Source organism: Balaenoptera physalus (assembly GCF_965194825.1).
Source record: "Balaenoptera physalus genome assembly, chromosome: 15".
NCBI lineage: Eukaryota > Metazoa > Chordata > Mammalia > Artiodactyla > Balaenopteridae > Balaenoptera > Balaenoptera physalus.
Genome location: NC_138894.1, coordinates 72,434,951 through 72,450,648, shown reverse-complemented (window position 1 = coordinate 72,450,648; position 15,698 = coordinate 72,434,951). Strand labels below are relative to the sequence as shown.

Here is a 15,698-nt window from a genome sequence, read left to right as displayed (position 1 = left end):
AGAATCCGCCTGCCAACGCAGGGGACACGGGTTTGATCCCTGGTCCGGGAAGATCCCACATGCCGTGGAGCAACTAAGCCCATGCACCACAACTACTGAGCCTGCGCTCTAGAGCCTGCAAGCCACAACTACTGAAGCCTGCGCGCCTAGAGCCGGTGCTCCACAACAAAAGAAGCCACTGCAGTGAGAAGGCCACGCTCGCAGCAATGAAGAAGACTCAATGCAGCCAAAAATAAATAAAAAATAAATAAATTTTAAAGAAATTGAGTGAATAGGACTAATTTATAATACCATTTTACAATAAAATTTAAAGATTTCTATTTCTGAATGAAAGCAAGGGTACTACATCCTTCAGATTTCTTTTAAGCTAATGTTTCTTAGTCTTTCTATAGGCTAGGCACTGTGTGCTCTTAGCTTTGCATGTGTTATCTGTTTAGTCCTCACAATTACCCTGTGAGGTGAAGGTACTGTTAGTATCAGCATTTTACAGATGAACAAACTGAGGCTCAAAAGATTAAAACAGGTCATTCCAAGCCTATGCTAATTGCTAATGCCAAATTTTTTATGGAAGATGATAAATGGAGTTAGAAGGAGTCTTATAGCATTTTGAAAATCCCTCCTTTCGTCCCAACTCCAGTATGCTGAGATCGTCTTTTCCCTCTAACTACTCATTTTCATTGTCCATTAGTTTAAAAAAAAAAAAGCAATCTGCAGTTCATTTGTAGTGTCTCCACTACCGACTCCAGAAACTGTTCTAGAATTTCAGTTTTGTTGAAACTTATTTCCTTTGTGAGGCCTTGGACTGAGAAGTAGGATATAAGGAAGGAGGCAGGTATTCATGGGTTTTGGAGTGTAAGGACAGAGTGGAGGTTAAGAACGTTGAAGAAAGGAGGCGTGGGGCTTCCCTGGTGGCACAGTGGTTAAGAATCCGCCTGCCAATTCTGGGGACATGGGTTCAATCCCTGGCCTGGGAAGATCCCACAGGCTGCGGAGCAACTAAGCCCATGCGCCACAACTACTGAGCCTGCGCTCTAGAGCCCATGCTCTGCAACAAGAGAAGCCACGACAATGAGAAGCCTGCGCACCACAACGAAGAGTAGCCCCCACTTGCTTCAACTAGAGAAAGCCCATGCGCAGCAACGAAGACCTAATACAACCAAAAATAAAAACAAATAAATAAATAAATTTATTAAAAAAAAAAAAGGCACATTTAAGAGAAGAATACCATGTGTTTTGGGAGGGAAGCTTTTAATCGCTTCATTCTTTTTTTTTAATATATATTTAAAATATTTATTTATTCATTTTTGTCTGCGTTGGGTCTTTGTTGCTGCGTGTGGGCTTTTTCTAGTTGTGGCGAGTGGGGGCTGCTCTTCGTTGAGGTGCACAGGCTTCGCATTGCAGTGGCTTTTCTTGTTGCGGAGCACAGCCTCCAGGCGTGCGGGCTTCAGTAGTTTTGGCTTGCAGGCTCAGTAGTTGTGGTGCACGGGCTTAGTTGCTCCACGGCATGTGGGATCTTCCTGGACCAGGGCTCAAACCCGTGTCCCCGGCATTGGCAGGCGGATTCTTAACCACTGCGCCACCAGGGAACTCCCTATTGCTTCATTTTTTATCTCTAAGGAGCATCCACGATCTCCTAGGGAGGATGTAGAAGCATACCATTATCGCTTCCTAGAGAAGCACTGTTTTATTGCACTATTTTATTATAATAGAGTCCTTTGAAGTTTACTAATCTAGGTCAAAAGTTGTTTTAGAATAGAGGGAATATATTTAAGGGTAGATCAATTCCAGTAAATACAAGGATATTTTGTTAACACTGGGTGATGGGAGTTGGGAGGTAGCATAAGAGGTCAAGGAGAACTTAGGTATTAAAAAAAAGGATCCTGCACTCTTAGATTTAAAAAGAAATCAGTTCCATGTGAGGGGTAAGTAATGGAAGTGGAATTCAGACCTTGGGTTTCATGCTGGTGACTTATCTTTGGGTATCACATATATACCTCTATTATATTTAATTCCTCTTAAAATATTTAAGTGTAAATATTTTCAGCAATCTCTGTACCTCATATTTCACTCTCAGCTGATAATGTTTCTGTTCAAAGGTTTTGCTTTATTTATCCAGTTAGTTTATAAAGTGGACATCAGAACAGGCAATGATAACTCTAGTTTGAGTTCTACAACTGATGCATTATATGACAAAATAAATTAGTTCAAACCGAAACAAATTAGTTATATTAATTTTCCTTTAACAGTAAAGTAAAACTGAGTTTACATTGTCGTGGTTCTCTTCTATCTCAAATTTTTCCTTTAGCATATTGAAAATTTTTTTACTTTACCTTTAATTAAGTGGTTGCCAGAGTTCACATTTGAAGTCTATTTGCCTCTCAGCCATCCTTGACAATACAGAACTTAATTTCAGGAGAATTTTATTCTCCCTCTTTCCTACTGCATCAAAATATATATGAACAAATTGAAATGAATCAGATAGTGTTCAAAGGTTTCCTAACTCTGTAGTTAGCCCCTAAACCATTAAGGGGCTACTAATGTCGTACAATCCCTTTCCGTTAAAAACTTGACCTAGCGTCTAAACATACTGAAAGCCACTTTATTTCATCAGGTGAAGTGGGCTATTTCAGACTGTAGTGATATTAGTTAATTGACACATTTGGTGCCTTCAAATAATAAAGGCCAAATTAAATCTTATTTTAACAAGGTAATACATAAATGTGGTTTATAAGGTGGCTGTTTATTTTGAATTTTATTCTTTTTTATGGCATACTCAACTTTGACACTGAACTTTCATAAAGGCCTAAATTTATCTGAAACCAAGCTATTTAAAAAAAAAATAAATTTATTTATTTTTGTCTGCGTGTGGGCTTTCTCTAGTTGCGGCGAGCGGGGGCTACTCTTTGTTGTGGTGCGCGGGCTTCTCATTGCGGTGCCTTCTCTTGTTGCAGAGCATGGGCTCTAGGTGCACGGGCTTCAGTAGTTGTGGCACATGGGCTCAGTAGTTGTGGCTTGCGGGCTCTAGAGCGCAGGCTCAGTAGTTGTGGCGTACGGGCTTAGTTGCTCCACGTCATGTGGGATCTTCCCGGACCAGGGCTCGAACCCGTGTCCCCTGCATTGGCAGGCGGATTCTTAACCACTGCGCCACCAGGGAAGCCCCTGTTTGTTTTATATGAAGCAGGTTCTCTGTTTTGTAATTCCAAGGGCCCCTTGGAATACTTGGGGGAGAAGAGAAGGTTGTAATAGTGGTTCTTTGGATTAACCAGAACATGACCTAACGTGCTTTGGGTGGCTCCTGCTGGTAGACAAGCCTGGGGTCTCCTGAGTAATACAGTGGTGCAGGTTCTTCAGGTGTGGCTCAGTTACCTCAAGTGTGTAGGACTTGACAGACAGTAAGGGCCCAATGTATTGTATGAAAGAGAGAGAGCCAGTTTCTCGGGATAAGATAGGGCTGCAGCATCTGGCATCAAGGATAGAAGTTATCTAAATAAAATCCTTTTTTATTTATTCCTAATCAGTTTATATTTAAAACGGAAGGTTTTTTAAAAAATTAATTACCATGTACTATAATTTCATATAATCCAATGTAGTACTTTATTTAAAACACACAAAATACTTGCTTATCCACATCTATTTTCAGAAGGTGAACTAGAGATTAGAAATCAGAAGTATCAGATTTGGTATACTTTCTTTTATTCCTAAAAACTACTAGATACCATTTTGAAAGGATTGATTTCAGACAATTTTCTTGTGCCTAATTTCTGCTTTAAATGATTAGAACAAGGAAAGAATTATTCTGATGGATGGACATTCTGATAATATACTTTTCCCAAAGAATAACATTATTTTTTATTAAATAAACAATAAACACTTTATATTTCTCTTCAAGAATATTTGGTGGCATTTGCACTAAAGAGACAAAAAGGCAGCCACTTTTACGAACTTCATTCCTTGTTCTGTTTTTAGCTGATTTTTATTGCAGTTTATATTCTTCCTAATACAGAATACAGTTGAACCGTATAAAACTCACCTGGTAACTAGATTCCTAAGATTATTGTTAGTCATCCTGATGACAATTAAGGGATAGTCAGTAAACGGATATTAAATTATTGAAGAAGGATCTTCCCTAACCCTTCCTGCCTCTTTTCCACTATCTTATTCTCTGTGCTCTACCCAGTAGTAGTTGGATTTTTCAGTTATGGCAAAGTGTAGATTCTCTACTTTTCTACTCGTTTTCCACTCTCTTGACCTGTATAAGATCAGTGAAGGTATTAATCAGTGACCTAGCCTTTTTTTCTCTTGCTTTGTGAATTATTAACAAATGCTCATGCTAGACATCCTATAGAATAAAACATCTTTGAGCACACTCACATCTCAGTGGTTCATTCTGGTAGTAAGGAAAGAAAAATGTCAAAATCCACAATTTTCTTGGGACTAGTAAGTGTTTTACAGCTATATAGGTATAGCATAGACATGTTATACTTATTCACATATCTTTCTGTTCTTTTGCAGATATTTTATGCTGCAGTAGAGAGGGAGAGAATTAGTTGTTGTTCTTAAGTGGATTTTGTCAGTTCCTTTCAGTGAGCTTTCAGTAGAACACCCATCTGTGGCTGAACAAGTGGGATTTATTACTTATTGTAACCAAGAGAACATACACCATGGGGAGCCATGGTGTATCTCAGAAAAAGGCTAAAAAGAACTTATAGAATTTGGACTTGTATTAGGTGATTTTAAGGAGGATTTAAGGAAGCAGGGTTTTGCTCTGGATTGGATGTTTTCAGGAATTGGGGATAATTCTGTGATTAAGTATCTTTAATCTAACCCAGAAAGAGAGAAGACTGGAGTGAGGATGAAGCTGCAGTTGGTTAAGAAGCAGTCATTAGCCCGAAGAGGGGGATGTTTGGTGTTTCATGGCTTGGCCAATGTTCACATTTTGTCTGTGTTTAGACATGATTGTAGAGTGGTCTCATTTTTGTCTTCATCCATCATGATCACAGAGTGACCTTGTCTGATGTTGTTGTTCTGTGGAATTGTTTATACTCAATAGAACACCAAGGCTTAGTTGTAATGTCAGGTCATATCCTTGTTACACCAAGGCTTAGTTGACGGTACCAGCTCCTGGATGTCAGGGGCTGCTTTTCTTTATCTCAGGTTTGAGAATCTAATTTTATCCTTTTTAAATTGCAGTGCCTCTTATCCAAATTGACATTTGAATTCTGGCTCCACAGGATCTTGGGCAAGTTACTTATTATTACACTGAGATAATGTTTGTAAAATACTTAGTGTCTGCACATAGTAGGTCCTCAGAAAATGGGAACTATTGTTATTTATTTATTTATTTAACAAACTTTTTAAAAATTTTATTTATTTAATTTACTTATTTTTGGCTGCGCTGGGTCTTCGTTGCTGTGCACGGGCTTTCTCTAGTTGCGGCAGGCGGGGGCTACTCTTCGTTGCGGTGCACGGGCTTCTCATTGCAGTGGCTTCTTGCTGTGGAGCACGGGCTCTAGACGCATGGGCTTCAGTAGTTGTAGTTGTGGCACGAGAGCTGAGTAGTTGTGGCTCACGGGCTCTAGAGCACAGGCTCAGTAGTTGTGGCGCACGGGCTTAGTTGCTCCACAGCATGTGGGATCTTCCCAGACCAGGGCTCGAACCCGTGTCCCCTGCATTGGCAGGCGGATTCTTAACCACTGCGCCACCAGGGAAGTCCCGGAACTATTGTTATTAATTTTACAGTTCTTTTAAGGTTACAGCCTCTAGAGGTTATGTTAGAAGAACATTGTTAAACCTTGTTACCTAGTTTTTACTACTCTTTTTATGAAACAGCAGCAGTCTAAATGAGATTTAGGGAAAAAGGCGAATTATCTGAAGAGTGATATACAAATATTTTTGCTAATTGTGACCCTTAGTTCAGAAAAAACAGAGGGAAGTCTCCCCTTAGCGTCACTTAGTATCCTAGTTTTTTATTACAAAAGAGATGAAATGATTTTTTATTCTCATGTATGTACTCATGTATGAATGCAAGCTCTTGATAGAGAATTGGAAAATACCAAAAATGCACAGAAGAAAATTAAAATTACCTACCATCCATAGTAAATAAAAAAAGACTTTTAAAGAAGATAAATTGATTGAAATTCTTAAGGTTTAAAGAAAATGTCCAAAACTGTAATGATTCCTTTACATGGGATTCAAAACCTTTCCAATTAAATGGGAAAAAATAAATCTTAACTTCAGAAATAAACCTTGTTGGTTGAACATGAAAGCAAATATGGCCTTTTTTTGCTGACTTAAAACAGAATAGAAAGGATCCTTTCTGTGATAGTGAACTATGAGAGAATTAATCAGGGGGCTGTTAAGTCTGATGCTTCATGGTCTCTGTGGTTTATTGTGGATTAGCACACATTAAAATCTACTGTAAGAGGGCTTCCCTGGTGGCGCAGTGGTTGAGAATCTGCCTGCCAGTGCAGGGAACACAGGTTCGAGCCCTGGTCTGGGAGGATCCCACATGCCGCGGAGCGGCTAAGCCTGTGAGCCACAACTACTGAGCCTGCGCGACTGGAGCCTGTGCTTCACAACAAGAGAGGCCGCGATAGTGAGAGGCCTGCGCACCGCGATGAAGAGTGGCCCCTGCTTGCCACAACTAGAGAAAGCCCTCGCACAGAAACAAGGACCCAACACAAACAAAAATAAATAAATAAATAAATAAAAATTAAAAAAAAAAATCTATTGTAAGATTTTTAGATACCCATTATTCCGCTAATGTGACACTTGCAAGTTGCTAGCAAAAAATTGTGTAGGAAAATGGATGTACTTACTCCCTGGAATTGTTTGTAGAATGATGCTTAAGAAGGACTAAATAGATAAGTTAAAAGCAGTGGGGTTTATGAGCTAAAATACAACAGTGCATACAGTTCTGGAGTAGAAGGATTTATATTTATCAACAAATTTACTAAGTATGATAAAGGTAATTTTTTACATACCTCTTTATTAAAGTATTATCCCATGCCCTATTTCATTTGATCTTTGCCACAACTCATGAGGTAAAAGAAATGTCATCTTGTTTTTAGCTAAGGAGACTAAAACTCAGAGAGATTGCCAGACTTTCCCAAAGTCATACAGCTATTAAATGATGGAGCAAGGACTTAAATCTCTGTCTTCTAACTCACATATTTGCAAACTGACATCCTCTCTTGCTGCCCAAACTACTCATGTTTTGACCCTTCTTGTGGCAATCTGGGTACCACTAACATGTGAGTGGAAAGATGCAGTTGATGATTCACAAATTAGTCCGCTATTCTTTTTTTTTTAAACAGAATATAGATTTACTTTTTTTAAAATTAATTAATTTGGCTGCGTTGGGTTCTTAGCTGCAGCACACGGGATCTTCATTGTGGCATGTGAGATCTTTTGTTTCCACGCATGGGCTCTTTGTTGTGGCGTGCAGTCTTCTCTAGTTGTGGTGCACGGGCTCAGTAGTTGCGCACGCGGGCTTAGTTGCCCCGCGGCATGTGGGATTTTAGTTCCCTGACTAGGGATTGAACCCGTGTCCCCTGCACTGGAAGGCGGATTCTTAATCACTGGACCACCAGGGAAGTCCCTCCACTATTATTATCTTTATTTAAAGATGGATAACATCAGTATTTTTTTTGCTTGTACAGTAACACAACTCAAAAATTAAAATAATGCACAAATACAGAAAGTGAAAATCTTCTGTAATCTTATCCTTAGGGAGATGATTACTGATAAGTTTCCTAATTTTGTCTAGTTACATAAACATAAATATTCATTAGAGGAGAAGAACCATGTTACATAGAAACTGATCTGTAACCTTTTTCACTTAATGTATGAGGACTCACTTTCCGTTTCAATATATTTAATCTTCCTCCTCTATTTTTTTCAGTTTTTAAGTACACTTTTATTAAAGTATACATAAAGTGCACAGTGTGTTGCTTAATGAATTATTAAACTGAGCACAGCAGTTTGAAACCCCACCAGGTCAAGAAATAGAATATTACTCCAGAAGCCTGCCTTTCTCATCCTCCCTTCTGCTCACTACCTTTCCCCACCCTTCACAAAGGTATCTTCAATTCCTAACTTCTTATACCATAAATCAACTTTGCCTGATCTTGAGCTTTATCAGTGAAATCATACAGTGTGTGTTCTTTTTATGTATGGCTCCTTTTGCTCAACATTATGCTTGTCAGATTAATCCTTTAGGTTACTTGTGGCAATAATTGTTCATTTTCATTGCTGTATACCAGGGAGCAGCAAACTGCCTATAATGGGTCATTTAGTAATTTTTTTTATTGTAGTAAAAGATAGATAACAAAATTTGTCATTTTAGTCAATTAAAGTATGCAAATCATTGGCATTAAATACATTCACAGTACTGTGTAACCATCACCACTATCCATTTCTAGAGCTTTTTTTTTTTAATTAATTAATTTATTTATTTATTTATTTATTTATTTATGGCTGTGTTGGGTCTTTGTGTCTGTGCAAGGGCTTTCTCTAGTTGCGGCGAGCGGGGGCCACTGTTCATCGCGGTGCGTGGGCCTCTCACTGTCGCGGCCTCTCTTGTTGCGGAGCACAGGCTCCAGACGCGCAGGCTCAGTAATTGTGGCTCACGGGCCTAGTTGCTCCGCGGCATGTGGGATCTTCCCAGACCAGCGCTCGAACCCGTGTCCCCTGCATTGGCAGGCAGATTCTCAACCACTGCGCCACCAGGGAAGCCCTCTAGAGCTTTTCATCATCCCAAACAGCAACTCTGTATCCATTAAACAATAACTCCCCATTTCCTCTTCTCCATACTCCCCTCCTCCCAGTCTCTGATAACCTCTGTTCTGCTTTCTGTCTCTATGAATTTGCATATTCTGGGTACCTCATATAAGTGGACTCATACAATATCTGTCCTTTTGTGTCTAATATTTCACTTAGCATTTCAATGTTCATCAGCCTTGCTGTAGCATATAACAGATTTCATTCCTTTTTGAGGCTGAATAATATTCCATTGTATGTATATACCACGTTTTGTTTATCCCTTCATCTGTTGATGGATATTTGGGTTGTTTCCATCTGTTGTTAATAATGCTACTATAAACATTGGTATACAAGTCTCTGAGTTCCTTTTTCAATACTTTTGAGTATCCACCTAGGAATAGAGTTGCTGGATCATAAGGTAATTATTATGTTTAATTTTTTGAGGGACTGCCAAACTGCTTTCCACAGCAGCTTTGCATTTTTTAAGCATATTTTTTAAAATTAATTAATTAATTTTTTTAATCTTTGGCTGCTTTGGGTCTTCATTACCGCGAGCGGGCTTTCTCTACTTGCGGCGAGCGGGGGCTACTCTTTGTTGCGGTGCGTGGGCTTCTCTTATTGCGGAGCACAGGCTCTAGGCACACGGGCTTCAGTAGTTGTGACTCACAGGCTCTGGAGCGCAGGCTCAGTGCTTGTGGCTCAAGGGCTTAGTTGCTCTGCGGCATGTGGGATCTTCCCAGACCAGGGCTCAAACCCGTGTCCCCTGCATTGACAGGCGGATTCTTAACCACTGCACCACCAGTGAAGTCCCCAGCTTTGCATTTTTACATTCCCAGCACCAGTGCACAAGGGTTTCTAATTTCTTCACATTTGTTAGTTTCAAGGTTTGCTTGTTTTATTTTTATTTATATTTATTTATTTTTACTTTATTTTATTGTTTCATCTTTTGGCCACACCATGCGGCATATGGGATCCTAGTTCCCCAACCAGGGATCGAACACGAGGCCCCTGCATTGGAAGCGTGGAGTCTTAACCACTGGACCGCCAGGGAAGTCTCTGTTTTTTTAAATAATGGCCATCCTAATTAATGTGAAGTGGTAGTGCATCATAGTTTTGATTTGCATTTCACTAATGACTTATGATATCAAGTATCTTTTCATGTGCTTATTGGCTATTTGCATATCTTCTTTGGAAAAATGTCTATTCAAGTCCTTTGCCCATTTTTGCATTCACTTGGTTTTTTGTTGAACCATTTAATAAATATTTCTCTTTTTTTTTGGAATTTTGAATTTTATTTATTTTTTTATGCAGCAGGTTCTTATTAGTTATCTATTTTATACATATTAGTGTATATATTTAATAATTATTTCAAGTGCTCTTTCAAAACTATTCAACACTCTCATATAGGGGGTGTGATCCAGTAAAGCTTTATATACGAAAATAGGCAGCTGACTCTATTTGGCTCTTGGGCTGTTGTTGGTCCTAGATTATGTAGTTCACTTGTAGTTCACATTATTGGCTATTAATTTCAACTACCACTACAACCATTGTAAGTTTCTGCCATCCCACACTTCTCTTGATTTGATGTAGTCTGGTTGGTTGAGTTTGAATGTTGTTGGGGCCCATATAGGAAAGAGGGAAATGTGTAAGGGAAACTAAGAACTGTTCAAGTATCATGAAGGCCTTTTGTGTGCTGGACGCCATTGTAAGGTTTGATTTTTCTGCCATAATTTAGTCAAAAGGGGGAATTCCCTGACGGTCCAGTGTCAGGGTTCGGCTCTCTCACTGCCAGGGCCTGGGTTCAATCCCTGGTCGGCGAACTAAGATCCCACAAGCTGCATGGCATGGCCAAAAGCTGAAAAAAAAAATTTAGTCAGAAGGGTGATCACGTCGGAGCTTATGGGCTTGTAGTTTCCCCTAATTTAGGGGACTGAAGTGATTTGAGTGTGGGTGTCAGCCCTTGTACAGGCTGGCCTAGTTCATAACTCTTCAGTGATGCAGGGTCCCCACCAAAATCTTGGAATCTTTGCCGCTTATTCTCCTTGGCATGCCCTAGAATTCATTTTTTGTCAACTTAGTCCCATGAGTCTGCTGAAAGCTCTGCTTAGTTTCTTGGTCACATTTGCATTCAGAATTGACAATTGTTTCAAGCAGAAAAGTGCCCCAAGTCATAGGCTCACCTCTGTTGGCTTTTCTCTTTTCCATATTTTGGTAATTTTTTAAAACAGCCATCCTAATGGGTGTGAAATGGTCCCTCCTTCCAAGTTTTAGTAATTTTCATACTGTTTTGAAAATTCTCTGATCCCTTCAAACAGATGTTTTTAAAATATTTTTCTAGTTTTTCTCTTCTAATCTTACTCTTGTAATCAAAATTTTAGTTCTGGTATTATAATTCAAGTCACAACAAATGTTCTTATACGTAAATGTTGGAGTATTGCACTTTTAAAAAATCAGATTTATTGAGGTTTAATTTACGTAAAGTTTACCCTATTTAGGGATCTGTAGTTCAGTGAGTTATGACAAAGAGCTGTGTAAACCATCACCACAGTCAATATATTGAATGTTTTATCACCCCGAAATCTCCCTTGTGCCTCTTTGTAGTCCGTCCCTTTGCCTCCCCCTTAGCCTCTGGCAATCACTAATCTGATTTGTCCCTATAGTTTTGTCTTCACTGAATGTCATGTAAATGGCATTATATAGTGTGTAGCCTCTTGTGTCTGGCTTTTTTCACTTAGCATGTTTTTGAGATTCATCTGTGTTCCTACATATATCAGTATTTTGTTCTTTTTATTGCTGAGTAGTAGTCTATGTATGGTTGTACCACAATTTGTTAATATGTTCACTAAATGATGGACATCTGGGTTGTTTCCAGTTTTTAGCTCTTATGAATAAAGCTGGTAAACATTCATGTACAGGTCTTTGATGTTTTTATTTCTTAGGGTAAATACATAGAAGAAGGGCTGGGTCATGTGGTAAGTATATGTTAATGTCATGAGGAACTACCAAACTCTTCCAAAATGGCTGTATCATTTTGTAGTCACACCTGCAAATGTGACTTGTCTTGTAACTTTTTTCCATTCAAAATTAAAATCTTGGAGTTTTAATTTGTAGTTCCCTAACAGCTGATGATGTTGAACATCTTTTCTTGTGTTTATTTGCCATTTATGTCTCTTCTTTGGTAAAGTGTATGTTTTGATCTCTTGCACACTATTTTTAAATGACTTTTAAAAAAAATCATTGTAAGAGTTCTCTATATATTCTGCTTACAAGACCTTTATTAGACATATTGTTTTGCAAATATTCTCTCCCAGTCAGTCTGTGGCCTGTCTTTACATTGTCAGATCCATCTTTTGAAGAGCAGGAACTTTTAATTTTTATGAAGTCTGGGTTATCAAGTTTTTCCTCTTTTTTAAAAATTTATTTATTTATCTATTTATTTTTGGCTGTGTTGGGTCTTTGTTGCTGTGCGCAGGCTTTCTCTAGTTGCAGTGAGCGGGGGCTACTCTTTGATGCGGTGCACGGGCTTCTCATTGCCGTGCCTTCTCTTGTTGCAGAGCACGGGTTCTAGGCGGGTGGACTTCAGTAGTTGTGGCACGTGGGCTCAGTAGTTGTGGCTCACGGGCTCTGGAGTGCAGGCTCCGTAGTTGTGGTGCACGGGCTTAGTTGCTCCGTGGCATGTGGGATCTTCCCAGACCAGGGCTCAAACCCCTGTCCCCTGCATTAGCAGGTGGATTCTTAACCACTGCGCCACCAGGGAAGTCCCACTTTTTTCCTCTTAAGGTTTGTGATTTTTATGTTCTAAGAAGTATCTGCCTAAGCCAAGATCACAAAGAATTTTGTCTATGTTTTCTTCTGTAAATTTTATATTTTTAGGTTTTACATTTAGGTCTGTGATCCACTTCAAGTTAATTTTTGTATGTCATGTGAAGTTTTTTTGGGTATGGGTGTCCGTTATTCCAGTGTCATTTTTTGAAAAAGCTATTCTTTCTCCATTGAATTACCTTGTCATATTTGTCAAAGTCAAATCAATGATATATGTGGGGTCTATTTCTGGACTTCTGTTCCATTGATTTTTTTTTTTTAATTTTCTTTCTTTCTTTTTTGTTTTTGGCTACGTCGGGTCTTAGTTATGGCATGCAGGATCTTCGTTGAGGCATGTGGGATCTTTCGTTGTGGTGCTCAGACTTCTCTCTAGTTGTGGCCTGTGGGTTTTTTTCTCTCTCTAGTTGTGGCACATGGGCTCCAGGGCGCGTGGGCTCTGTAGTTTGTGGCACACGGTCTCTCTTGTTGAGGAGCGTGAGCTCAGTAGTTGTGGCGTGCAGGCTTAGTTGCCCTGCAGCATGTGGGATCTTAGTTCCCTAACCAGGGATGAAACCCACATCTCCTGCATTGGAAGGCAGATTCTTTACCACTGGACCACCAGGAAAGTCCCTCTGTTCCATTGATTTATATGTCTGTCCTTTCTCTGGTGGTCTTGTACTTTTAGGTAAGAAATATCTATGCATTTTCTACTGTCACACTGACTTAACAAGATTCAAATAATGCAGTAAATCAACTTCCTGTTACCAACGGATGTTAGGTAGTAGAGTAATTATTGAGCATGTGATTTTATTTGTAATCAGTCATTGCACTTGCCTCCCTGTAATGTGGTAAAACGCCTTAAAAGATTTTGTTCAGATGTTGCCAGTGAGAACTGTCATACACTGCTGTTAGGAGTATAAATTGGCACAAGCACTCTCAAAAAGCATTTTGTTGATTTCTGGTAAATGGAGAATATGTGATGAACTATGACTCATCAATTCTACTTCTTAAGCATATACTCAAGAGAAACTGGCACATGTACATAGGGGGACAGGTACAAGAATGTTTATTGCAACATTATTTGAAATATTGAAAAACTGGAAACAACCTACATATCTTTTAATAGGAGATAGTTGAATAAATTGTAGGATGGTATAGGATACTATACAGAGTCGAAATGAATGAACTAATCTCTGTATAGCAACATAGATCTAAAAAGCAATGTAAATTTTTAAAATAAAATGATATAAATAAAGTAGGAACAATAGAAAAATATATACAAGTAAGGTAGACACTCAATTCATGATAGTGGTTTCTGGGAAGGAAAGGAGCGTGAGAATGGGAAGAGGCACAAAAAAGGAACTTTTGTTGTATCTGTTAAGTTGCAGTTCATTTTTTAAATTTTTAAGTAAATATGACATTGTTATCAATATTCCCACCACACAGAATGCAAATGCTATTTTACTGTTTTCTGTAATTTACCCCTTTTTTAAAATTAAAAAACCAAAAATACATGTAAACAGATATTTTCTTCATAAAAAACTAGAAGGTAAGCATCCAAATAGTTTGAATTGACTTACAACAGATTCTTAATAATTTCTTCATGTGTCATTATCAAGTACTTATTGAGCACTTACTCTGGATCAGACACTGTGTAAAATACTAACGGCATTTTATATGGGTAATAAGTAAGAAATTACCCTGTCCAAGGGGCTAAATCTAGTTAGTGATTTATTTTGGGGGTGGAGGAAGGTAGGGAGGAGGTACACACTCGTAAGGGGACAGTATTTCTTAGTTGTTGTGTGGTGTTTATAATAAGACTTCATCTATTCTATGTTATCAAGAGAGTCATGGTATTTTATTGATTTTGAAATTTCAAATTAAAGAATGGCATGGGAATTTTTGTTTGATTAAATAGGGACATGAGTAGGGAAAAATGAAAAACAGTTCTTATGCATGATTTCCACCTTTGCTTTACTGTATCTCTATATTAGTCACTTATGAGGCTTTGCAGATTCTAAGGACTAAGAAATTAATTTTTAAAAACAATGAAATTTGCATATAATTGTTACCACTTTAAAGAAGTATCCTACACATATTTTGATTATACTGAATTTTTAGGTCCTTTTAAAGCTGAATTTTAGATCAAGGATAAATGTTGTCATGTTTCAAAGAAAATAGAAATGTGTTACTTAATGGCCACACTCATATACCAGTTCTCATGGTGCAATCATTTATTAAATAAAAGCTAACTCTAGAAAGGAGCACCCGTGAACATATTACATCATATTTGACTACAGTTAGATTAAACAGTGCTTTTTTCCTCACTATTATTGAAATCGTATTTATTTTTCCTAACAGTATATATTTTAAAAACCATTTATTTAAAATAAAATCTTGAATATTTATTTCTCTAATACAACATTTCAGTGGTTATAAGCCTCAATACCATGAGATGATAAACAAATAAAGAATCACAGCTCTAAAATTTTGAGAAACGTTGACGTCCATATCTCCCTCCTGCAGAGCCACATATGCATTAAGATGCTAAAGTCCTAATAAGTCACAGAGTAACAGTTTTCAGACTTGTTTAATCACAACTCTTTTCTTCATGTATCTCCTAATAAGAGCATGCTTTGGAAAATGTTTAGTGTATTCTTAGGGTATACTTGTGATTTATACAAATAATTATTTCTATTTTAAAGTAGGACAAAAGGAGCAAGCTGTGGAATGGTATAAGAAAGGTATTGAAGAACTAGAAAAAGGAATAGCTGTCGTAGTTACAGGACAAGGTAAGGTTATATTTACGTTTGTTTAGTAGCATCCGAAATTGTGTTCACATGATTGCCCTGATTTCAGATCCATTTATCTTAATAAAGGTAATTAACAGATTTTTAAATGTTCTTGTTAAAGTTAATGCTTTATTACCTATGCTAAAAATGAAGTTGTAACCAGATATGCTCAAACTTGATTACTGAATTACTTGTGTCCTCCTTGGAACCGCTGTTCATGATATTTTAACCCTATTTTTAAACCTGTTTTTGAAGCCTCATCCTTTCCTCATTGTCGAGGCAGGGAAGGAGTGGTTATTTCACAGACTCCCTTTTACACTGTGGGTAATGCTTGACTGCATG

At 38.2% G+C, this 15,698-nt stretch overlaps 1 protein-coding gene across 6 annotated transcripts in view; it reads left to right on the top strand.

The window, feature by feature from the left end:
* SPAST (spastin) overlaps positions 1–15,698 on the top strand; it is a 53,019-nt gene that overhangs the window by 1,422 nt on the left and 35,899 nt on the right. For 4 of the 6 annotated variants that reach the window (XM_082426991.1, XM_082426990.1, XM_082426988.1 and 1 more), the window contains exon 2: positions 15,270–15,356. In XM_082426991.1, the coding sequence (XP_082283117.1) occupies positions 15,270–15,356 (87 nt within the window). The remainder of the gene's footprint in view (positions 1–15,269; positions 15,357–15,698) is intronic. The other 2 variants (XM_082426989.1, XM_082426987.1) reach the window with 1 other exon arrangement.